The sequence below is a fragment of the Rattus norvegicus genome, chromosome 1 (genome assembly GCF_021556685.1).
Source record: "Rattus norvegicus strain SHRSP/BbbUtx chromosome 1, alternate assembly SHRSP_T2T, whole genome shotgun sequence".
Taxonomy (NCBI): Eukaryota; Metazoa; Chordata; class Mammalia; order Rodentia; family Muridae; genus Rattus; species Rattus norvegicus.
Genome location: NC_141534.1, coordinates 46,112,993 through 46,137,747, shown reverse-complemented (window position 1 = coordinate 46,137,747; position 24,755 = coordinate 46,112,993). Strand labels below are relative to the sequence as shown.

General features: G+C 46.0%; 2 protein-coding genes across 9 annotated transcripts in view; one reads left to right on the top strand and one right to left on the bottom strand.

The window, feature by feature from the left end:
- The window catches only part of Tfb1m (transcription factor B1, mitochondrial), a 46,459-nt gene extending 38,196 nt beyond the window's left edge, over positions 1-8,263 (top strand). Inside the window, exons 7-8 of one of the 3 annotated variants that reach the window (XR_015621834.1) lie at positions 1,831-1,958; positions 3,568-4,340. Coding sequence is in view for 2 of the 3 variants with exons in the window: in XM_087552982.1 (XP_087409108.1) it covers positions 1,831-1,958; positions 3,568-3,811 (372 nt within the window). In the remaining variant the exon portion in view is untranslated. Of the gene's footprint in view, positions 1-1,830; positions 1,959-3,567 lie in introns of all 3 variants that reach the window. The other 2 variants (XM_087552982.1, NM_181474.2) reach the window with 2 other exon arrangements.
- Tiam2 (TIAM Rac1 associated GEF 2) overlaps positions 4,004-24,755 on the bottom strand; it is a 201,317-nt gene continuing 180,565 nt past the window's right edge. For all 6 annotated transcript variants that reach the window (NM_001427474.1, XM_087653111.1, NM_001427473.1 and 3 more), the window contains 12 exons: positions 18,561-18,725; positions 15,713-15,781; positions 14,778-14,903; positions 13,929-14,037; positions 12,372-12,551; positions 10,802-10,920; positions 9,571-9,679; positions 9,044-9,102; positions 7,808-7,913; positions 6,553-6,640; positions 6,266-6,420; positions 4,004-5,075 (listed from right to left, as the gene is read on the bottom strand). In NM_001427474.1, the coding sequence (NP_001414403.1) occupies positions 4,456-5,075; positions 6,266-6,420; positions 6,553-6,640; positions 7,808-7,913; positions 9,044-9,102; positions 9,571-9,679; positions 10,802-10,920; positions 12,372-12,551; positions 13,929-14,037; positions 14,778-14,903; positions 15,713-15,781; positions 18,561-18,725 (1,905 nt within the window). In that variant the 3' untranslated portion in view covers positions 4,004-4,455. The remainder of the gene's footprint in view (positions 5,076-6,265; positions 6,421-6,552; positions 6,641-7,807; positions 7,914-9,043; positions 9,103-9,570; positions 9,680-10,801; positions 10,921-12,371; positions 12,552-13,928; positions 14,038-14,777; positions 14,904-15,712; positions 15,782-18,560; positions 18,726-24,755) is intronic.

The window sequence follows — 24,755 nt, the reverse complement described above, 5'->3', positions numbered from 1 at the left end:
ACATCTTGGCTGCTTCTCTTTTCCCACTTATAGACCTTGTTCCTTCCAGAGAGGACCCTAAGAGTCAACCAGCTTTTCTTCTCAACCTACAGTAGTACCAGCTTTCTAAAACCCTCACTATCCCCACAATGCCCTCTTTACCATTCTCTAACTACAAGCCGCCTCATTTTGTTTTGTGCAGGTCTAAGAGTCTTTCAGGAAGTGTATGTTAACTAGAGAAATTGACAGAGCAGCTTAAAGAACACAGTTGAAAGTGTTATTAAAGGCTATTAAGGAGAGAGGGCAGGGAAGGAAAAGTTATTAAGAACATTTAATGTACTTAGTATTCCTAACAACTGCTCATCATAATAATCATCAAAGAAGTCTAAACTTCAGTAGACATTTAGGAGCCTGTTGGTTTAGAAAGGCTCTCCCATGGACAGTTTCACTCTAGTTCAGAACCTTCTTGTGTGTCTAACCACACTGCCCCGTGGTCAAATATCTACTGCCAGTTACAGCCATTGCTATAGCTGCACGCCGAACCTTAGCAATGGGATCCGTAGTGTTCAGGGAGAGGAAGATATGAGCTGACTGGTGAGATGGAAACAGTGCTGTGGTGCCCAGAGAGCCTAGTCCCCTGAGGCCAAGCTTGTCTTCTCTCTGTTCTTCTAGGACTTACATCTTAGCCTCTAGCCTCTTCCTTTTCCTCCCACTTACAAACAAGCCCGTGCCTTCCCATCCACAAATGCTGCTGGCAGTTTGAAAGGAGTTATGCAACCACAGGAACTTTGGAAAACAAGCTGTTCTAAGAGAAGGTGATCGCCAGCATGGGACTGGGGAACAAGACTTTGTTTTGAAAAACGGCAGCACCACCCGCACTGCCTAAATTGTTGTCCTTTCTTTGCCTCTGGAGTAAGTTAACAACTCCTGAGGCCAGTGTTTTATTCAGTTAGAGAGGCTTCAACTTGTGTAGCCTCTGTTGGGCATCTGGGTGGTGCTCACCAGGGTTGTATTGAACCATTTCTCCTGTCTTCACATTTTTCCTGTTATAGCGACTCTCAATGATCCATTCATAATGAGTCTACTTTTGGAAAAGGCCAGAGATAAATCTTTTACCACATATGCTTAAAAAGCTAGCTGTCTGGTAATTAAACCACCTCAACAGCTGGTAGCTTAAACACTGCCCAACAGTGATGTGTTAAAAACTGTCTTGTGTCAGTCCAGCCTCTACTTCCTGGTGCATGTAAAGTTGCTACTGAAAGTTCTGGGCCTGTGTGGTCTCTGCGCATGAATTCAGTCCAGCCAAGGAGTCAGCATCTGTACCCAAAATGGCTGGTGTTCTGTAGTCCCTTTCTGGGGAGTTCAGCTCTAAGTGGTCCTTGGGGAGCCCTGCCCTACAGCCAGCATGACTACTGCAGCTTATTTCACTCTTCAAATGCTAACGTGCCCACGTCAACTCTCACCTGCCTACTGGCCTTGACAGTTATCCAGGTAGGCTTTAAAGGCCGTTTTAATTCTACATTTTGAAGTAGTGACCATCAGGCACTGGTCTAGTGGACACCATTATAGATAGTTGCAATCAGCTGGGGTTTCTGTAGCCATCCACAACTTAGCTTCTTTGTGAAAAGAAAATACAGGCACCGAAGGGCTCACGAGAACTGCTAGAGAGCCTGTGCTCCTTTAGTTTTCAAAGGTGAATTTTCAAAGCAAGGGACAGAGCTTGGTGTTAGAGCATTTGTTTGCCAAGTCCTGGCAAGAAGCCCTGGATTTGACCCTCAAGACTGGGGAAAAGTTTAATCACATTGTGACATATGCTGATATGTATGATTTTAATGATTGTTTTCAATGAAGGTTGATGTAGGAGTGGTGCACCTTATGCCCTTGGTACAGCCCAAGATCAAGCAGCCATTCAAGCTGGTAGAAAAAGTTGTCCAGAATGTGTTTCAGTTTCGAAGGAAATATTGCCACCGAGGGCTTGGGTAAGAATCCTTTTTGACTTTATGGCTCTTAGTTTAGGTCCTGTGGTTAGCAGCATGTCACCACCAATGAGGAAACGCCCAGAGTTTACCTTAGATGCCATATATAGGTTTGGTTTTGTCTTAAATACAACCTAAAACCCACAAGTGTAGAGCTTTTGCTGACTTGCTGCCAGGAAGGTTCTGGCTTCTGTCAGGGCTCAGTCTGTACGGGTTGCTTTCTATGTCCCTTAAGGACACACTTGAGAACTAGAAACAAACGAACCTCTGAGCAGCCACAAGGTCATCATAGCATCTGTCTCCTACTCACTGCTCCATCCACACAGGCACAGGAGGCCTCCGGAAAAATAAGACTGAGTCCCGGCCCTGCAGCAGCCATACCAATTGCTTTTTATCTAGTAGGTTTAGAATGTTTAGTTAGGTCCAATTATAGTCTAAGAATGAAGAAAGGGCAGTATTTAAAAAGTTTCTACTTAGTCAGCATATAGCTGCTTAAAAGGGCTCAGTGTTTAGCACACAGTGTTCATTTTCCAAGACCTACACAGGTCCATTTTGGCAATCTGTAGGGATGTAGGAAATGTGGGTCACTGCATGAGATGACTTCAGGTGTGTTGAGGTGTCTGCGTCCTGAAACCAGTGGGACTCCTAAAACCCTCTTAAAGGATTTTTGCTGACGTGTTGTGAACCAGCTTACCATTTGTTGACCCTAGTTTTAAAGTATAACTCATACATCTGTACGTGCTAGCTCTAATTGGAGGTTACAAGGCATCTGCTTTTGGAAGTCCTGGAATTGGTCTAGCCTAGAGCTGGTCCTACTGTTTCTAAGGCAAACCCCCTCCCACAGGCTAAGTGATAGGCCCTGTTCATTTCAGTGCCTCTATGCAGATATGGACCAAATATGGAAAATACATTCTGAAGGACACTTGTTGATATTTTACAGTCACAGTATACCACAAAGTAGTCCAAGTGTGAGAATATGTTACCAGACTCTAGCCTGAAGCTGAGTATTGATCTAAGTTACCTCACCGTAAGCATTGGGGAATTATCATCGGGCTGAAAGGACAATTTATCCTCTACTTTCCATGGTTTCTGCCAAGCCCATTGCATGAGCTTGGTCAGGGTCCAGGCACACTTTTACAGGGTTTCAGGCATCTAAGTTCACTCAAAAAACAGTTGACTTAGTTTAACTTTAAATGAAATTCGAAATAGATACTTTGAGTTTTAAAGGTGATTGAAAATTATCTGTTTTCAGAACAGATAACAGCACTTTGTGAAATGAGTCATTCTTTTGTAGTAAGACTTGAAGACCTAATACATCCAGATTATAGAGAATTAAAATCAGAAATTTATTACATAAGATATATTAAAGCTTTTACCAAAATGAGGCAAATCAAATGTGTTTCACTATACCTTGGGAAGATAGTTTTCCCTTTGTGGACATGCCTTTCAAGTGTTAGCTTAGACCTAACTCCAGAGAGTCATACCTGGGGTCTTTGGGGACCCAAGAGGCTCTAAAACCCAAGCCTCAAGCCATCTACCAATGTGTCATTTTGAAGTTTACACAAAGATATATTATGATTGACATAATAAAATTCTTCCCCTCCCCTTTCAGAATGTTATTCCCTGAAGCACAGCGCCTGGAAAGCACTGGAAGGCTGTTACAGCTAGCTGACATTGATCCAACGCTCCGGCCCACTCACCTCTCGCTCATGCATTTTAAGAGTTTATGTGATGTGTACAGAAAAATGTGTGATGAAGACCCACAACTCTTTGCTTATAACTTCAGAGAAGAGCTCAAGCAAAAGAAAAGGAAAGGTCAAGAAAAAGATGGTGACTCAGAAAGCTGTGGGTTCTAACTGCTGTCTTAGGGCTCCCGACTGGCAGTCTCGATCCACAGTGTGGATCTCCACATGTGGACATGTGCTTCCCTCCCACTCTGTAAAGACAAATACTGATGACCTCATGCCAAGTAGATCCAATGCATGCAAGCTTTTTCTTTAAATACATATATATATGTATATATATATATATTGAATAGATAAGACATGTTTAGTATAAACAGCATTTATTACAACCTTCCAAAATGAAATGTCTGCACATTGTGCCCCTAAACCATGTAAACATAAATGTGCTTTAAATGAAGCAAAAACTAACAGCGCAAAGAAAATGCCCAAAGGACTGGGGGGAGGGGCCTTTAAAAGCTATTAATCACAACGTTCCCAATCTTATCCCACATAACTTAAAATAATTAGAATGCAATTTTATTACAAGACTAAAAATCATTTGATTCCTGCTCAAAAGGGATAGAAGCTAGTAATTTACAGATTCTGACCAACTAAATCTAGTTTTCTGATTCACAATAAATTAAAATAACTTAAATCTTTACAGGTTTTGTGGAAAATTATATACTGCATAAAACCCAAACATGAACAGTTTTCCTGCAGTTTCTATTTTCCACCAATTTGAAAATGAGCATTGTAACCACGCCATACAGATCACACTAGGATTTGCCATGGCTCTGTGTTTCATAAAAACACTCCTCATTAACAACTGAAGTTAAGCTCTGGACACTGAATTCTCTCTCCAGAACCAAATTTAGATCGATGCTGGCGGTTTCCGGGTGGCTGTCCAGGGACTGGTGACGTGTCTGCGCCTTGAGCAAAGTTCCTCGGCCCCTCTTAGTGCTGTTTGCTTTACGCTTAATGGGGCAAAAGTGGCCCCTGACCAGCTTGGGCTGTTCACCCGGCCCTGTGAGAGGCGGCTGCTGCCCAGTTGAGTGCATATCGGGTTCCTCAGAGATTCGCAGTCTCTGGAACTGAAGCTCAATGTCCTTAGTAGGGCTGCCCTGTTTCAGAGGGTGGTGGAAGTCCTCCTCTTCATCACTTAGAATGTCGCTTTCTTTGATGAGACCATCTGGAAACTCTGCCAGGACCTCATGAGCGTCTTTCTCCAGCACGGTGCTCTTACAGTCTTGTCTGCTCTCAGCTACTGGGCAGCCACTGCTCTGGGTGCCACTGCTCAGGCTGCACTCATCCGAGTCCAGTGAGTTGCCCTTGCTGGGGTCGCTGGGCCACTCGCTGCTGGAGGATGTTCTGAGGACCTTCAAAGACCTGGATGAGGCTACCAAGAAAAAAAGCACATTTCTCCATATGACACAGAAACAGAGTCTACAATGTAGAGTTAGGGCCTCAGGGGTGACATTTACATGAAGATTTTATTATGGGGAGTAGGTGGCAAAACCACGTAGTTATGTCAAACCATGGACTTACTGATATCTTTAGGGTTTTGTTGTTGGGTCTCTTATATAGCTGAGGACAGTTTTAAACCTAGCTTCTACTCTTGAGTGCTATGCTCGCCTGGCTTTATGCATGCTGGAGATCAGGAGTTTGATGAATGCTGGTAAGCACTGTGCCCACCTAGACATATCCCCAGGCGTGTCTGAAATGAAGTTGGGATTCGGCCGTTTTTTAGATTCCCAGAGCTTTATCATATAGATAGAACAATAAAGTACCGACTCCTATAAGGGCTAGAGTTACTAGTTTGCCAATGAGTAAATTGAATAGTTAATCACTAATAAAAATTTAGGTTACATTTCTTTTACCTCGTAATCTGAAAATATACCTCATCTCTACACACAGCTTCCCTATTTATGTCCCTAGATGCTCCGTTAGAACCTAAAAATGTTCTTACCTCTCTGCTGGAATTTATAATCATTAAGAGAATTAACATTGTGAGCATTTAATCGTGTGGGGTGGTGGAGTGGTGATTGAGTGTGTTCTCTAGAGTTGGAAAGGGAATTCTTAGTTTGGGTGCTTCTGTAAGCCATTAGCCCATATTAGTTCACAGACTATCTTGACAATAGAATATATGCAGATGTGGAAAGATTGCATTGTGTGGTGAGTGGGGAGAAGGGAGCAGGAGACTGTGTGTGCCCTATAAGATTACAAAGAATTTAGGGATCTAGCTCAGTGGTAGAAGGCCTACCTAGCATCTATCCAAAGGTCCTGAGTTCAATCCCTAGCACCACTAGAAAAAATTAAATTTTAAAGAAGAAACAAAATGCTAAATTTGGAAAGTAGGCAAAAAGATTAAGAACAGTATAATCTAGGCTGATGACCTGCTATCAGTGATCAAATAAGAGTGAGTAGATCCAGTCTTGTGATCCAAAGTAAGTACTGACTTTCAGGAAGCCTAGGACTAGGAACCCTCAGAGGAAGCAAAGGCCCTTGATCATCAATGGATTCAGTTATAGCTGTATACAACCTCATGATGTTTTCTTCATTGGAACACAGGGCTGACAAAATTCTCACCTAATTTGGCTGAAACAGGAACTCGGTTCTTAAGAGGTACCAGCCGGTCCTTACATGTCTTCTCCATTGGTAACTCACACTTTATGTGGCGCCTGAAGTTCTCTCTCAGAATAGAACGGATCACCTTAACGATGCTGGTTTTGCTCTCGCTGTCACTGGGGGAATAAAAGAAGGAATATTCCTGGGGAAGAGCAGCAAGGGCTCCTAGCTTAACCATCTCTCCAGTCCCTAAACTCCCCTTTTAAAGGGACATAATTAAGTCTTACATCCTGTGTCAAGGGAAATACCTGCAGCACAGTTGAAAGATGGTCTCTGGCCGTCCTTCAATTTCTGACTTGGTATGAATCAGCTCCCAGGTGGAATTGTTTTCAGTCCCTGGGTAAAAGAAAGTGGAAACAAGAGTCCACAAGGTTGTCAAAATGCTACAGTTGAGGATACTTGGGGTAGTAACCATTCAAAAATCCCAAGGTCCTCTCTTCCTTTTCATCCACAGCACACCGAGACAGTAACAAGTAGCTACAGAGCTTGGGCTGGAATTCTCCACCCCTCCTTGGAGGTGCCCATTTGTCTTGCTGGGTGGTAGATTATGCTGTTTGTTTTGCTTCTATTGTGTGTGTGGATTTCACGCTGTAGCCCAGGCTGTCCTTGAATTTGTGGTAGGCACTTTGCCTCAGCTACTTAGTTCCAGATCCTTGCTCCTCTTTAACAAGAGGATTAGCTCAGGAACTTGAGATGACAGAGCAGCCCCACCCTTGTCCCATGCAGGCACGTTCTTAGAACCATAAGCACCTCTGGCACATAAACCTATGGGTCTTTCTCAGCAAAGGCTCTTACTGCCAGTTATTCTAGAAGATCTTTGGAACATTGTTCAGTCAAAGGGGTTCTTTGTTTATTTGCAGTATTCTTAATATTAAGGAATTTCTAATACATCTAAGTTCATATAATATAAATTTGTGGAACTTTGTTTTAGGATATCAAAACCTGCAGCAAAAAGGAAATGGTTGACAGTTGTTGACTATAAAAGTGAAGAAACAATGCAGAGGCCATAAAAGGCCATCCAGTGCCACTTGGCTTCTTCCAAAGACTGTGAAGAAAGACAACCCAGTTCTCATTTTTTCTGTCTAAAAAGTAAAATACCCCTATGCAAAAATGACCCCAGGTGCAATGGTTTGAAGATGTCCCCAAGGCCCATGCACTTCAAGACCTAGTGGCTAGCCTAGGGGGAGATGGGGTGGAGGCTGTAAGACTGGGACCAAGGGGGAGGATGGCAGATCAGAGAAGGTGTGCTCTTAATCACTCAGGCTCTCACCCACTTCCTGTCATCCTCTGCTTCCTGTCCACCACTGAGTGAACAGATGTCTGCCAGCACATGCTCCTGTTACAATGTACCAGGCTGCCACAGTACCACGGCCCCAAACCCATGAGCTCAGATAAATTGTTCCTGCCAGAAATCTTATCAACAGGTAAGTCTTATTCTTCACCCCACAGGCATGAAAAGCACATGGAAATGTTTCTTGTCATTGAATTCCCCAAAGCGTTTACCTGCCGTGTTCCCCAGTCTAACTTGAAGCGCAGATATGGGGATCAACCAGCGGAATTTAAATGGGTCCAAGTCAGCAGAGTTGTGAGCAGGCCGGGAATTGGAGGGCTGCAGTGAGAGACCACCAGGAAGAGGTTACAGTTGTGTGTTGTACAGTGAGCAGAGGTATCTTGATATGTGTGCAGGACTCTCGTGAGTGTCTAAGATGCATAGAAACCAGGTACACACCCAGTTCTCAAAGACCTCCCATCCTTGGGTCTGAGACTGTGCCAAAGTGAGAGTTCATGGAACACAAGCCTCCCTCTCTCTGCAAAGAAGGCAGCCTTGTCTTCCTGCATGCAGTCTCCAGTTCCTGCTGGTGGCTTATGGTATCCATGACAACATTCTGATCTAATGCTTGGAGTTTTGTCTGGGTCTTGACTTTTTGAATCAAAATAAAAATTATTTTAAAGCCAAAACATTGTAGCCCTCTGTGTGTATGGAATCGTGTGTACTATTACTTTCGGGGGCTAAAAATTGTTCTGTGTTGGCCTCATGTAGGTGTCTGTCCTAACATCTCTTAAAGTAAATGGACAGCTATTCCACTTCTGGGCTGTGTGCAGAGAACTCAATAGCCCATCACAGAGATTTTGCACTCCCATGTTTCTTGCTGCTTTATTCACTGTAGCAAAGAAGTGGGGCCAAACTAATCATCCATCAAAAGATGAGTGGGTAAGGAAAACGTGGGACGGGGGTGCCACACTCTTCATATGCAGAATCCAGCCAGCCAGCATTTGTACATATGTATACGTTCATACATGTATATGTATACAAATGAACATTTGGGTACAAGAGAACATGAAGAAAACAGGAAAGGCTAAGCCACAGGGGGTGAGGAAGGACTGAATGCAAGAAATATACTCAAGTTATGAAGAGGATAGAAATCTAATTGTTTTTCTAGTTCTAATTTTGTCGATTTTGATGGTGGTTACATGAGTCAGCACTGAGTGTGTAAGTTTATGATGAAGTTCTGCAGTTCCTATTCCTAATGCTATTCTAACTGGGAGTTCATCGAGCTGTGTAGACTTGGGGTATGATGTTTTTATTTATTTGTAAGTGCTTTATAATAAAGTGTAACAGAGTAAGACAGATGGCGTTACGTTTTGTTGGACAGTGAGGCCATGATTCTTAGCAAGCCTTTCAGTACAACACAGTCGAGGACTATGAAAAGGCAACATTAATTAAGTCATTGTTCTTACCAGTTTCTTTTTCAGCTTGCAGTTTTCTTTATAAACCAGTATGACAGCTCTCTTAAAAACTAAAAAGAGTTAAAGAAAAAGAAAGGTCTTGTTACTCTCTGCAAACTCCTCCAAGGTTAAATTAGAGCTGGGTGCTTTCTGAGAACAAAGTCCTTCAGATTCCTACCTCTGAAATCCCACTGCATTAACTGCATTAACACCTGCTTTGCCCTGTCTCACTTGAACCCACAGCCAGTCCTGATTAGGAAAGCAGGTCCTGGCATTGGCTTATCCAGTGTTCTACTGACAGCTGAGGCCATGGCATTTAGGTCTCAACAAGAACATACTTCCTACGTGCTCTCCCGCTTCTGAGTGAGAAGGAAGAGGGTTTGAAATGTAGCACTGTTTAGACAGCAGGTTTCCAAACGACCTTGTGAGGTGCTTTCCCTAGCAGCATCTTCCCAACTCCCCCAAACTAGGAATCAGCAAGAACGGTAGTGTTAGTCAAGCTTTTTGCTACTGTTAACACTTCTGAAAGGAATACCAACCAAACACTGTGAGCTCAATGTCCTTCCTGGCTTTTCCCAGAGACAGGAACGGATTCAACCAGGAAACTGTAGAGTGCATCAGAAGTTCCCCCATGGACAGCTCTGTTACCTACATCGTAAAGACAGGCAACAAAGATGTGGAAACCCCGGAATGAATTCTTTGATGTTAGACACAGAGTTGTATTACATGTGCCCATTGCTAAAATGTACATGTTTTACTTACAAAGTCCCCATCAGCAGTGTGAAGAGGTGGAAGTCTGTAAGTGTGAGCTTATCAAGCTGCACCTCCATTAGCAACAGGGATGATTCATGGCTTCCTGCCTGCTGGACCAGAGTGTCACCACTGAGCTACATCCTCGGCCTGGGCCTCTTTTTATTTTCTGTTTTGAGACCGGGTTTTTCTAAATTTCTTAGGCTGGCCTTGAACTTACCCTGAAACATGGGCAGGCTTTGATACTGCAATTCTGCCTTGGCATTCCCAATAGCTGGGATTTCAGGACTGTTAACTAATAGGAGGGGGTGGTTTGCTTTAGTACACACTTACATAGGTGGCAATGCTGCCACAGCAGCCACGCTAATCTAAGGAGTCCATGTTAGTGTTTACTTCAGGTCGATAAACCACATAGGGCTGCTAATAAAATACACCCAACTGACCTAAATTTAAAAATGGGGGGGGGGGTGCTCTGTCTCTTTTCAATTCCTGCCACTCTTTACTTCTTACATATGTTCTACATTTAGAACCATACAAAAAATGAAAAATGCATAAAGAACAGGACGTCATTGGTCACTGGGTCCGCTTGAGTTCACAGGTAAATCACTCATACCCAGTGCCAAAACAGAACGGGGACCGGAAGGGAACAAGCCCTGTATTTTACCCATATGCTGGGCTCCTTCCTCCCTCCATTCCCAAGCCCAGCCTTCCCCGGGTTCTAGTTTCTGAACCTACAACTCCACTGTCATAGGAAAGAAGGGAGGTGGGGAGAAGCCGGCTAAGTGGTGCTTCTATTGCCTTTGTACAATGCTAACATGACACTGTTACACTGTGAGACTCCTTTAATACATTTTTTCATTACATTTCTATGAACTATATATAATTACTTTATATTTTAAGAGCGAAAGCGGCTTTGTCTGCCCCAGGGAAGTCTAACCAAGTAGCTGCTCTGGAGGGAGCCGCCCTAAGCTCGTCCACCCAGGCATGAAGCTGCTCACTCAGTCCAAAGCCCCCACAGACCTCCTTCTCTGTGCCACTCTGCTCTGCCACCAGCTGGTCAAACACCGTCCCATAGTCCTCGTAGATCTTCTGCATCTCATTGATGTGACTGGCTACTTTTTCCATGGCCTTTAGAGCTTCTGAAAAATAAAAGTATGCTTGCTTATCCTAAATCCCATCAAATGCCAGCATGGGAGTCCCTCTCTCAACTAATGGTGACCTGATGGAGGGACAGTCCATTTAATGCAGGTATTCTAATCAAGGGTAGTCAGACTGTCTTCTACCTCTAATTCTCCCAGAAATGAGGAGACTGAAAAGTGCCATTAATAAAGCTAACCTCAGCCCAGCTACATATGTACACAATGACTGTAACCAACACTGTATCACAGAAGAGAAAACAGAGTTTAGAGAAAAGTAAGAGTGGCACCAGAATTCAACCCAACATGTCCGGCCTCGGGGAAACTGTTCTTCCGTTCAGTGTCTCCTCTACAGCTACCTGGCACGTTAGGAATCCAGTCCAGTTGCTCAGTTAAAACATCAGAGGGCAGCAGGTGAGGCTCAGTGCTGGCACCTGCTTCAAACACATCGGCCCAGAGTTGGGTTCCCCAGCTCAGGGGAAAGTACAATACTCCAGTGTCTGAATCACAAATACCCAACTGCAAGCTCAGTTGTTTGCATTTATACTTGCTCTCTGCTCTCTGTCCACAACTTGGGCAAGGAGCACATGAGGGACAAGGGATGAATTGAAATTTATGTCATTTACTTGTACAGTTTAGCAATCATGTAAAAATTCCTGGCCTTAATTAGTTATGATGCCAAGGTTATGATACATTGGAAAAACAAGTTTGACTTCCATTCTTCCCAGTGATTATTCTCAGTGCAACTAACCCTGCTTCTGTTTGGGGATTTTGTTGTGGCTCAACTAGACCTGCTAGCTTTAACATGTGGAAAACAAATCACTCTCTCTGAGCCTAGGGGACACTTAGCTCTCATCTCCAGGGCCTGGGTACTATTGTCAAACCGTTCCTCAGGCCAGTCATTGCAGCCATCCCCTTGTGAGACACCAGCCACTAAGGTATTACTGCCGCTGGATGCCTGTCGTCAGATCTGAGCACTGCTCAGTGATCTCCACAAGGTGGCACCCCATGCAGCAAGCGTGAACATTAGCTGTAGCCCAGTTAAAGCCACAGAGTACAGGAGAGACTCAGTTAAGCTCTCTTACAACAGTGTTCACTAGCCAAGTGACCGTGGTCTTCTACTTCAACTCACTAGACCTAAATTACATTATTTTAACATTTTAAACCAAATCATCCCTCCTGACAAATTTAGTAAAGAGCCGTCTCACTGCGAGATCCCCTGTAAGCCAAGTGTAGTGCCAGCACTCAGAAGAAGAGGGAGACATAGCTCTGTGAGTTTCAGTCTACATTGAGCACCCTGAAGGAGGGCTGGCTATATTGTGCCTTTTTCTTACATAGAAGCTCTAACCAAGATGAGCGGTTACAGTACCAGGGATTGGTGGGGGAGAGCTATGGGCATCCAGCTAGTACTTGTGGCCGGCTGGTGAATGCAGGCAGCCTCCTTCCAGCCTTACCTGTCAGGTGATAGTGTTCTTCGCTCTCATGGTCAGTCAGTGACACGAGCTCCTTGAGGAGCAGAGGATACTTGAGCACTCTCTGAACAGGCTTGATGAGATATGACTCCAGCGTGGAGGAGTGCTGCTTCGTGGGGTTCCGCGCGTCCAGAAAAGCCTTGAAAGCTCTGTCGGTTTTAGCTGCAACCAACGGATAGAAGATCCTTAGGAGAGCGTGGCAGGATGAGTTAAACTGTGTTATGTTATCTTCCAGTGGGGTTTACATACTGCCACAGTCCTAATGCCACCCGATAATAAAGCCAAGGGCATCTGTGGGTCAAGTACACAGTTACATGTACCAGAGTAGAAAAGAATAGCAAGTGTCTTTGTCACACCACAGACAGAGCCTGCAAGTGAAGGTAGCTTACTGGGATTATTCTAGGTGGCCTAAAGATGGGCTTCAATTATAAGAGAAGCATTAACCCTCTAGCACTTACTCCATACACTTATGGGAAGTTGTGTCACCCCACCTTTGAAGCCTTCACCACACAACTCCAAGTGACCTGTAACCCCTATCCCATGTCAGTGTTATGACAGGCACATATGACAGGGCAGTGGACATGCCGGCCATCACACCAGGTGTCCATGTTTGCCATGAGCAGGCCAGCTATTCAGAGTCCAACTGGTTTGGATGAAGAAATGCCCTCATTTAGGTTATCTCAAGGGTAAAGTCAGCAGCACACAGATGACACCGATCGCCAGACCGTGTAGGTATCCAGGTGGTCCTTCATCTTTGTGGCAAAGGACAAGTGGGACTCAGTGTTTTTGTTTCACTGTGACCACCCATGAAAAGGTATGTGTGAAAAGAAGTGCAAGTGTACTCAGTCCTTCACCGAAAGCAGCCAGAGAAGATGGATTTGGCTATTTGGCTAGCTCGAAGCATTCCAAAAAATTTATTGCTTGTGTTTTGTTTTTGGTTTTTGGGTTTGCTTTTTTTTTTTTTTAAATTTGAAATTTCTGGGGTACTGTGAAGTTCTGCATTTAAACCAAATGGGTTTAAACTGCTTCAGTAGAGATGTTAAACCCAAGATTACAGAAGAAACCTCTCCACATGCTCCATGAAAGAGGCCGCATAACCTTCCTGACAGTGGGAAAGTGGGCAGCCTCTAGGGGGCAGTGTTTCCCAGTTCCAGCAGAAAAATCACCTGTCATGTGCTTCCTGGAAGGTCGATGGTGGGGATTTTGCTTTGTAATAGCCCCCAGGCCTAAGAAAGTTAACAGAATTGTAGGGGGGAGAAGCAGTATGCATTCTCCACTCATCCAAGCCTTGTGGCTGTATGTTTTTACAGGAAAAAAAAGCAGAGTGACACAGGGCAAAGCTTGGAACCCACCTGCCCACGGCCACGAGGCCACCATTGCTGCAAACAGTGAAAACTCTCCCTCTCTCCTTGATCACTTTCAAGGTCAAGAGAGGAGGACAAACCATGAAAACTACATTTAACTCCTTCCTTGCTGGATACAGCCCCACCCTTTATCGACAGTTTAAAAAAGGAACTATAACGGGTATAAGCAACTCACCTCGCTCTAGGACCTTCTGTACTTTAATGTGGTTGGCGCAGAATCCACTGTACAGTTTAAAGTGATCTGCGTAGTAGAGGAAAGAGCCTCCGAGAGAGAACAGCAATTTCTAGAAGGGAGGAGAGAAGGTCAAGTCAGCCCTGTCTCCCTGTGCTTCTGCCCACTGTCGGAACTGTCCTGTCAGTCTAGGTGGAGAACAGGCTGGGCATTTCCCTGGACCACCTTTAGATGGATCTGTTGGATTTCACTACAAATGGTCTAAAGCATGGTTCCCAACCTGGTATTTTCCATGGTCTTAGGCAACCCCTGTGAAAGAGTCATTAGGTCCCCAAAGGGGTCGCAACCAACTGGTTGAGAACCATTGGTTTAAGGAGTGGAGGTATGGAGACTCTCAGAGCGAACTACTCCATGGTTGGGATGAATCACCGTTCCTACTGTCTGCTTCTAACCTCCTTTCTACTGTTTTCCCTCTCACCTCTGGAAGAACGTCATTCCCATTAGCCATGGTCCTTACAATGACTCCTTTACAAGGGACAGTTTGCCTGATAGCCATCTGAAATTCACATTCTCCAGCCCAGTTTCCCAAGACCTCCTAAGAGAGGTGCCCAGTGCAGGGGAGCTGTTCTTGCGTCAAAGGAAGTTTCTCCAGTACCTTTCTGGAAAGTCAGGTAGCTCTGCTGAGCAGTCAAGCGATCCAGACTGCTGACCCCTGAACACAGTCGCCCCAGAAGCCTCTTCTCCACACCCTCGGGAAGGCAGTGCAACCAAACACTGAATTCGCCTACAGAGGGGAGAACTTTACACCCTACCCACCTACATTTGCTTTAACGCCAAATTCAAAATACTTACCCGAAACTGTGAGGGGGTTTCCAGGACACTAAAGTCTGAGGAAGCAGAGATCCCATCCTCCAGAGTCTCCAGGAACACCTTTTGAAATTCCAGCATCTCTGGCAAGCTCCCAAAAAGTGACTCCATCTACATAAAGGGTTGGGTGTGAAAAGTGTGGCCAGAATAAGCTAGGCTCCCTCAGCCCCAATACGATAGGTGCACGCCCCTAGACACAGGCAAAAGCAGAGTCTTTACAGAACATAGTCATAGGGTATAGTCTACACCCAGAGAGACGCAACTCCATCTCCCTACAACTCCACACTTCCAAGGTTACTTTTTAAGTGGATTTGGAATTTTAAAAAATCAGGGAAAGTGGAAATTAGAAAAAAAAAGCTAATTCCTATGATTTAATATTAATTAATAACTGATGTACTGAAAAGTAACTTCGGCCATACTTCCTGAAAAAAAAAATCATCCTTCTGCCTTTGTAAATATGTGATTTCTCAAACAGAGGGCACACATAAGAGTTTCTGAAGTCTTCGACGTGGGTAAGTGATCATTAGGAATTTACGGCTGTTTTCTAGGACTCTTGTATCCAGCTTACAATCCATGGGCAACATGAAGCCATAGGTAGCTAAGAGATACAGCTCAAAGCAAAGTTACAAACTTAAGTAAAACGTGCTGTTTTCACGTCAGGCAGGATGGCAAGGTCTTCAATCCTGGCACTGGAGAGGTAGAGGCTGGCAGATCTCTGTGAATTCAAGGTCAGCCTGGTCTACATAGTTCCAGGCCAGCCAAGATACAGCACAATGAGATCTTAATCTTAATAAGAAAAAAAAAAGAGTTTTGTTTTTTCCTGTGGTTCTTGTGTATAAACGCTGAAGGTGGGAGCATTATTTTGTGATCTTAAATTGTTAAAGAGGCTGAGAGGCAGAAGGGAGGTGTTTGCCATTTACCTCATCTTGGGTAAGAAAGGTCTCGTTCTGAAGGGGCTCCAAGTACAGTTCAAAGAGGCAGCTCAGATCCTGAAAGGCAAAAGAAGAGTCTCTCTAACACACACCTCTCCAGAATAGCTAGATGATTCCAATTGCCTAGACAGCAACTCCAGAGACTTCCATTAGGAATGGTGGCATGTGACCTGTTGAAATTCTTGCCCTTCAAGGAAGTTGTCATTACCTACCTAATTCGAAGATTAGTGACTCCGCACCCCGGCCTCCCGGGTCGTACGTGTTGACTATATGGTACCAGCACCCACCCTGACGTTAACTTCTTGAACAGGCTCTGTCTTTCCCGCCACAGAGGCCATCATTTCTCCGGAGGGGAAGGGAGGGGCATAGGCACTGCCAAAGTGACCTGGCTTTCTCTTCTGTGCCAGGGAGCACTGTGACAGCCTCTGAATGGAGCTGTGACTTCAGGCGGCATCCAGAACAATTTCCGACTTGTGCGCTCAGGGGCAAGAGCACCAACCTTGAGCAGCAGAGATGTTTACAACCTAAGCCACCCTTGAGACTCTACTGCTCTGGTCACTCAGAGAACACGATGGTGGAAATATTTACATAACCCACTAAAGTTTCTATTTAAGAACTTGAAGCCAAAACCAGTATGTATTTTAGTGACAGAAAAGACTTCTTTGAGTCGGGCATCTAGAGCTACCTGACTACTATGCAGACTCACTATGTAGACCAGGCTAGCCTTGAATTCAGAGATCTGCCAGCCTCTACCTTACCTTCTCAGTAGAACTGACTCCCTAGCTTTTGCAAGGGAGAAGTCTTAGAAACTTAGAGAACTTTGTGAAGCCCAGAGTGCCCCCACAGCCTAACTAGTGACTGCTGTGAGAGCTCACCAACAGTGCTAGCTATTCACAGTGAAAAACCTCCTTTCCACCCTCCCTCCCTTCTTCTTTCCCTCCCTCCCTCCCTCTCCACATCCACAACAACCTGGGAATGTGAGGAGGGAAGGTGGCAGTGAGTTACTAGACCAAATCTCAGGGACACACAGATGTGGAAATTTTCAAGGTGCATGCAGATTTAGAGTTAGATTTCAAGCAGGACAACGAAGAAAATCCTGTGTTAAGTCAGCAACAAGAAATGAAGGAAAGAGTAGAGGGCCCGTGTGAACGCTAAGTCTGCACTGAGTACTGGTTGTTTTGTCAGACACAGTCACTCCTGTCCAGGCTAATGTCACTTGCCCAGAGGACTCGCTGCACAGCAGGACCAGGTCACACTGAACCCTGGGTGGCAAAGAACCTCATGCCTGAAGCCCTATACAAACAATTGGCAGGAAGGAAGAGTAGGTCCTTCCTTGTCTACCTGCTCTCCCATCTACCTCAGTAGCCTAACCACTACTGGAAATAGCCCTGCTAGTACAGTGTTCCAAAAGGAGGATAGTGACCAAAGGGAATCCATTCTGTTCCCGACTCTGCAGGTCCTATGATGTTGCCCTGGGTGCAGCAGGTTCTATGATGCTGCTCAAGTGTCTGATGGCTCGGTAGCCTCGTGCACTCACGGCTCCCAGAGCTCACTGAACAAGGTTGCTGGGTCACAGAAGAAGTTCTGAACTTGGAAGTCCCTGAAAGTCCCTCTCTTCCACAGGATACAGGACAAAGCATACTGGAAAATAAAGCCAAAATCTGTCTGGCTTTACTCTCTCTCCCACAGGCCAATATAAGAGGCACTGGAGCCAGCCGTGGATAGCATTTCTGAGGAGGTGCTGGGAAGAAGCAGTGCAGCCGCCTACTAAAAGCTCCAACCTGCCTCGGTGGGTCGGTTGGTTTGGTTTGGTTTGGTTCTACACAGAGTCTAGCATAGCCCAGCCTGGCCTCAAACTCATTATGCAGCCGAGGATAACAGCTCCTGATCTCTCTTTCTCTACCTCCGGAGAGCTGGGATTACAAGCATACGTCATATCCGGTTCAGCAGTATCTAACCCGGGACTGTGTGCATGTTTGCCGGTCACTGTACCGACTGAGTTACACCCTCAGCTCCTCCAGTCCGCTTTGTAGAGAAAAGGGTAGCAGCCACATGTGTGCCAATGTATAACTAGGGGACTTGACAGATGTTAAGAATTTCTGGAAGGCCGGAGACAAGCACAGGGACCAACAAGAAAGTTGGAGAGGCCCTCCCAAAGGACACGCAGCATGACAAGCCGGCGCCAGCCTGGATTTCTAGCCACTGTTCTGTGCCCTGCCCTTCCAGAGACCCTGACAAATGGAGCAAGCCAAAGAGAGCTCCAAAGCACTGGCAAATGCTTTGAGTAAAGAACACTGTATTCCCAATCTCCTATGCTAACAGAATGTTTCTCAAACACTAACTAGGGGCTGGCTGATCAGATAAATTAACTGGGGGGTTACCCAAGGCCACGAAAGCTGTGCCTTTATCGTGGTATAATAAAGTGCTTCCATTCTGCATAGGGCTTCCTATGGATACGGCTGGCCACCTGGATTCAGAGAACCCATATTTGGGCCCCTAGAGTTTAGACTGCTCGTCATAGCCCAGAGTAATCTCTACTCTTCTTGCCGAAGCAGTGTAGGCTCTGTTCCCGCAGACTACACACAACGAACTCCAACATCTGTTCCCATGGTAAAAGCTGCCTTGGCAACAAAAGGAGCGAAGAACCCAAATTTTGGGAGTCTTCCCAGTTCTTTTACCCGCTCAGCCTGCCCCCCCTTCCCTGCAGCAATTCACCACAAGGAGCACACATCTATGTCCTGAGTGGCCGATGTCCCAGGCAGAGGCAATCTCGGGTGTCTGCCGGCTTGACGTCACCATCAGCGAAGGGGTGTGAATGCCCACCAATTCCCGTTACCTTCACGTAAGACTTCTCGGTGTCTACAAGCTCCTGGATGACTTTTCGGAGGCGGTCTGCATCTGAGAGGTGACGAGCCAGAGGCCTGGGAGGCGGGTCGCGGCTGTCTGTCGGTGCTTCCATACTGGTGGTGCCTCTGCAGAGCTCCACAATCTGCTCAGCACTCTGAGAGGTGACAAGATAGGGCAGGTCATGCTCAGGACACTGACGAGTGTGGGACGTGCACCTTATCCGGAACACCAAGCGTTTCCATCTGCACCAAGCACACGACCAGGAGTCTCGCAAAGACGTAGGCCTGGGGCCAGTGGCTTCCTTCAGCTCAGACTGCTCTCACTGCTACCCCAGAGTCCCTTAAGGAGGATGGCATCTATAGTGCTTCCTGTTGCTCTACGGCACCCATTCCCATCCCGAGAGCTGCATCCGCTTCTTCAGCACTAAAATCAGAGTGTCGGGGACGAGGCTGTCTACCAAAGTTGGAGTTGCTCTAAAAACCCAGACATAGAGTGTTCTGAACAGAGCATACAGGAGGCAGACTCACTGAATCCATCCTGTTCTCAACAGTTGGCTGGGCCAGCTTTCCATCCCCAGTCTAGGAAACTCAGACGTGCAATTTCAGGATGGCTTGGTCCCAGTCTGCCTGAAGTTCTGCCCTCAGATCTAACTGTTTAGCCCGAGCCGACTAGCAGTTATAAATGAAAACGCTCAAACTGGCTACACATAAACCAGGATAGAATAGAAGGTGAGACACGAATCGCACGCCTCGGAAAAATTAACCGTTCTGGCCCACCATCCTTTTCTGTTCAGCTTCTCTGCTTCCCAACATGGTGTCTTCACTTGATGGAAAAACAGAATCAAGACAAAATCCTCTGCCTGGCCTTGCTAGCCAGTTCAGTGAGTGCCGACCAATCCTACTCAGTCTCCAGAGAAGTGGAGGGCAGTTGCTGCCCAAGTAAAGAAGACTGCCAAGGCTAGAAACATCAGAGTGCAGGCTGGGACAGTCTGGAAACCAGCAAGATGAGTGGAAGAAATGGAAAATGTAGACACACATATTTCCATCTGGGATAGAAAGACCACCCTGGGATAGAAAGTCATGGAAAATCAGCTTAGACTGGAGTGTGGTCCTAATTGCATGACCCAAGAAGAACCACAGAGTAAGCTAAGGATGTGGCAGGAACACAGACCCAGCAATAATAATTCAGAGCCTAACTCTAGAGGCGGGTGACAGTGAGGCTCTGACCTACTGCTTTCCCTTCTGCATGAATCCTGGTTTGTGACACAGGATGAGTTGAAGGAGAGATTGTTTACAACTGGACACACAGACTTCAAAAGAGTTTGCCTCAAAACAGTTCAAGCAGAAAAACAATTTTCCTCGAGCATACAGATTTCTACTTGTTTTTATCTTTAAATTTGAGCATGAATATTTCTGGTAATGCCTGGCAGAAGATGTATATAACATTCAATCAGAAAAACAGATAAGGAAGCCCTGGGGCATAGTTCAGTTGAAAGAGTGATCTTCTAGGTTGCAACCAATTTCCTGGGTTTGATCCCATGGCGCCATGAAAGCCAACTTGGGCACGGCAGTGCACATCCGTAATCCCAGCATTCAGGAGGCAGAGGCAGGATGATCAGAAGCTAAAAGTCATCTTTGACTACAATGCAAGTTTGAGGCCTGCCTGAGCTAAATCAGACATTGCTCCCCATCCCCCGGATCTGAAAGCTTTGGAATACAAGTATATTTTCCAAATGTCCAAAATCATCAGATTTTATGATCTGTTTTGTAAGCCCCAACACTGTTCATCACATCCTAACAGCACAACCTCACAGGGAAGCTCCAAACGGTGGCAGCCTTTCTCTCCCAAGACATGAAGAACTTGAAAGAATACAGCTAAGACACTCAGACTCCTGTCTTCCTCCTCGTGGATGGACACCGGTCTCACTTTAGTTTTTAATCAAACAAGGTGCCACCCTGAACCAGACCCCTGGGGCCCCATCACAGGTGGGGGTTTTTGGTTGGCTGGTTTTGCTTTTGTTGTGTGAGACAAGGTCTTACTATGGAGGCCTGGCTGGCCAGCAACTTGATAAAGAGGCCAGGCTTGCTCTGAACTTGCAGTACTCTCTCTTCTGCACTCCCCAAATGCAGAGAAGACAGATGTGTGCCGCTGTGCCCTGCTGTGGGATTGTTGGGACAGGGTCACCCTGTGCAGCCCTTGCAAATTTGCATTTGAGGTCCTTCTACCTTGCCGTCCCAAATGTTCGGTTACAAGGATGCAGCACCACACCTAACACCATGGATATTTGTGATAAGCTTCCCGCCAAGTGACCCTGAGGTATGACCTTCAGGAGAACTGTTGGTCTACCCATTAGGTAGACCTGTCCGGGTTTCCCCAAGACTGGCATTGACTCCGACTTATCACCTTTCCCCGGGATGGAAACATAGAAGATCATAGACTATGTTTACATGCAGAAAAGCACACTGGCAGAACCACACCCAGACAATGGCCCTGCTTCTAGGCCTAGTCTTCTACTGGCTACTAAAAAGCCCATGATAATCAGAGGCTTGAAATGTACTTGAAGTCTCTATTCTGAGATTTGCACCGTGAACTCAGACACTGGAGCTTCTGTAGTCCTGAGAGCTAATCATCTGCAGAGCTGCAGGATCTATATTAAGCTTGCATATACCGCACAGAATAAGATCTGACAAAACGCGCCCGAAGTTAAATGGCATCTGGTGAGATTACAGCTTTGCCTTGCTGAGATGTCAAAAATCACACCTAACAATGCCGTGTTAAAATAACCAGACTTCGAAAATAAAATATCCTGCCATTTTGGAAAACCGGAATTCATTTTAAAAACACTTCTCATAGGATTGATTTCCAAAAAGTGGAGGTTAGCTGGGTTATTTCAATGGCAAATCTACTTGTCACGGTACCACGATTAAGTATTCAAGAGCTGCACAGGCTCCAATTGTACGCCTAACAGTTTAAGGCACGGCCTAAAGGTGGCTTCGAGGATCACGAGGAGGCAGGGCTCATGGACTTGATGACAAATGTTTTTAAAGATGCGTGTGAAAGCTTCGAGTGGACACTGGCCACTTCCTCTCTATCTGCCAGTGATGACAAGCATCAGACAGTGAAGGCCACAGTCTGTGTGAGTATGGGCAAGTCACTTAGGAGCAGTGAAATTTCTGAGTTTTCTGTATCCTTATTGACAAATATATAGTGGCCTTGCCTATCTGACAGATGACTGCGCCCTTCACTGTGTGGCTCCAGGAGGAGAGGAAGCATGCCTTTGCCTAGGGCCTGCACCACACCACGCTTACGAGATCCTCTCACTGAGCACACCGGCATCTCGACTTTGGCATGACCCACGATACTTTGTAGATGGCGACCAGCTCTTCACAGCACTGGCCACCCATATTCAGCACTGCTCGGCCAAGAGAACCTGTTCTTCCTGTTGTCTCCGCCTACGAAAGGGTCTGGACTCTCTTGCCCAGGCAACAGAAGGATGTAACATGACTGCTTCAAATGGTGAATTCTAGAAACACCTTTGCACATACCATTTCAGGGGTGATGGGGAAGTGTGTCAGGCCATCCATACCTCGACCCTAAGGAGGCTGCTCTAAAACCAGAAGGCGAGGTTCCGAGTCGGAGGTGGGTATGTGTGAGGGCTCAGATACCCAGCGATGCAGAACGGAGGGCATGGCAAGAGAGCACTGGCCTGCTGAAGTAGGAGGCTGCTTTTCTGTTTCTCAGGGTGTAGCAATGGGCAGTAATGGGCTCATGGTGGGCCTCAGAGCTTTCAAAGGATAGGAAACATTCGCTTTGCGAATCTCTTATAAAGAATAAATGAAAAGTTTTGCCCTCAAAACTGTCTGAATGGTAAAGTATGGGTGCTCTCCTCCCACGCCCCCCACAAAAAGGGGTCTTTCAGGTTTCCCTTTTAGCATGGTAGTGCACAACCAAGAGCTAACACCGGAAAGTCCTAGGCAAGAGGACGGCAACACAAAGGCTAGCCTGGGCTACATATCGAGTCCTCGTCTCCAAACCAATCAATTTAGAATTATAGGTATTTATTCGGAGCCACCAAGTTTGATCCCTACTTGAAAACAATTTCATCTTATTTACAGACAAGGCCTGACTCACTGAGGTACTCGGAATCCAGACAGATGCCTAGGCAGAGTTCTTCTAGGCTTTGTTTCAATGTGTGGATAAGGCACCTTCTGCCTCCCCATAAAAAGAGGCAGTGTGTCTATTCTCAAGACGCTCAGAAAAACGTCAGGGAACGGCACCAAAACAGCCTTCCATGAGCAAGCACCTAACCTCAGATACTCTTTGGAGAATAAAAGGACAGAGTCTTCGCTTCAACAAAGTTCAAAGTGACCCTACAACCCAGACAGCAAGAGACACTTTCCATCGGAAAAATACTAGAACAGTCTCCCTGTCACTTGGTTTTCAAAACCCCCAGATCACACAACAGCTCTAATAGTTGCATTGTTCCTACTTGAAGATACATCCTGACTGGGTTTCTTTTATTTTTTTTCCCCCTCCGTTTCCTTGAGGGTTGTGGAACCTTAAAAGTAACTGCTGTGGGTAAAGAGCCTCCTATTACACTGCACTGATCAGAAAACCGGCGGCATAACTGATCTACGGCCTCATCATGACCAGTGTGCAACAGCGCCCCCATCCCCAGCCCGAGGTACGGCAAGCTATTTTTGCCTGCACCGCTGAGCTCAAAAACATTTTCAGCCTATAAAATGAGATTCAAACGTGTCGGATAATGAGGTAATGTTTCATATGGAAGCAACTGAAAGGGAAATGTCAGGGTCTGCTACTTTTGGGTTCCCAGCCTACCGCAAAAGCTTGGGGGTGGGTATCAGTAGCATATGTAACCAATATACTGACCCCTCCAATGCTATTCTGTTGTTGGGGCGACTGGTCACATGGTAAACAGTCTGGCTGGAATGAGAATATGAAGAGAAGACGCTTAGGACTCTCAATCTGACTACCAGACTATTGAGACAATAGGCCCTAAAGAAAAGAGGCTTTCCTTCAGGAACTTCGTGATGGGAGGAGGAAAGAGTACCCACCTGGCAGACGGGGGACTTGTTTCCCTCACAGAAACTTCAGAGTTCTGAGACCTTGTCAGCCTGAAACCTAGATAAAGACAGGTTGGTGGTGTGTGGGCCACCGTGGCCAGGACTGCTTAGAAGTGCATTTCCTTTGCCGTCTATTTAAGCTCCGGTCTCTTCAGGCCTGAAGACAGACTTGAGGGCTTTGCTAGATCTCTTGTCTCTCTTCTCCAATGGAAACATGGAGTACACTCCCTTCCTCTGCTCTCCGGTATTAATTTGGCTCTTTCAATCAGCTTATTAAGGACTGTGACTGGGCCTGACGTGGAGCACAGGTTATGTACACCTGCCCCCATCCCCGCCCCAACTCTGATAGCAACATCACAGACTGTGATGCTCACTTACACCCCTCTGGCTGCCTGCCGGCTCCTCCCCTCTTCTCCCTCCCGCAGCTTTATCCTAGGCCACTGACCTAAACTCGAGTTGAGCCTACCTCAGACCCTCAAAGCTTCTCAATGCTCCAGTCTCCCAGGCAGAAGAATCTGATTGATGAGACTCCTACTTTTAAAATTCAAACTAGCATTTCTGGCCTGTTAGTGATGATTAACCTTGAGGGCGCTCCAGCTCAGGCAAGGTGTGCAGGCAGGGTACGGTTAGGATGCTTCGTGTTCTCTTAAAAAAAAAGTCCTCTATTCACAGTCTTGAAACCATGAGGAGGCTGTGTTCCCGAGCAAGCTCAGGGCAACCGCGGTGTCAGCTGTCACTTCTAGCAAATTAGTTAAGTCAGAAAAGTTTGCCTTCAGGGGAAAAGACGATTAAAAAGTACAAAGGACTTTTCCTCAACTCGATCTCTGCTTCAACACTTGTGTCACTAGCTCACAGAAAGAGCTAATATTACCAACGTGACTGACACAGTAGATCTGGGGCCACAAGCTGACGACAGGAGACTGTCCCAGAAAGACGGACGGGCATCTGAGTCAGGAGGACCACCTCAGACTTCCCCCTAACAGCAGGGGCAGAGGCCTAAATTACATCTTACATGACGCCCTTGGAGACAGTTACATGCTACATGCTACATGCTACATGCTACAAGCCTATAGGCAACATGGCGGACCCTCAGCAGGATG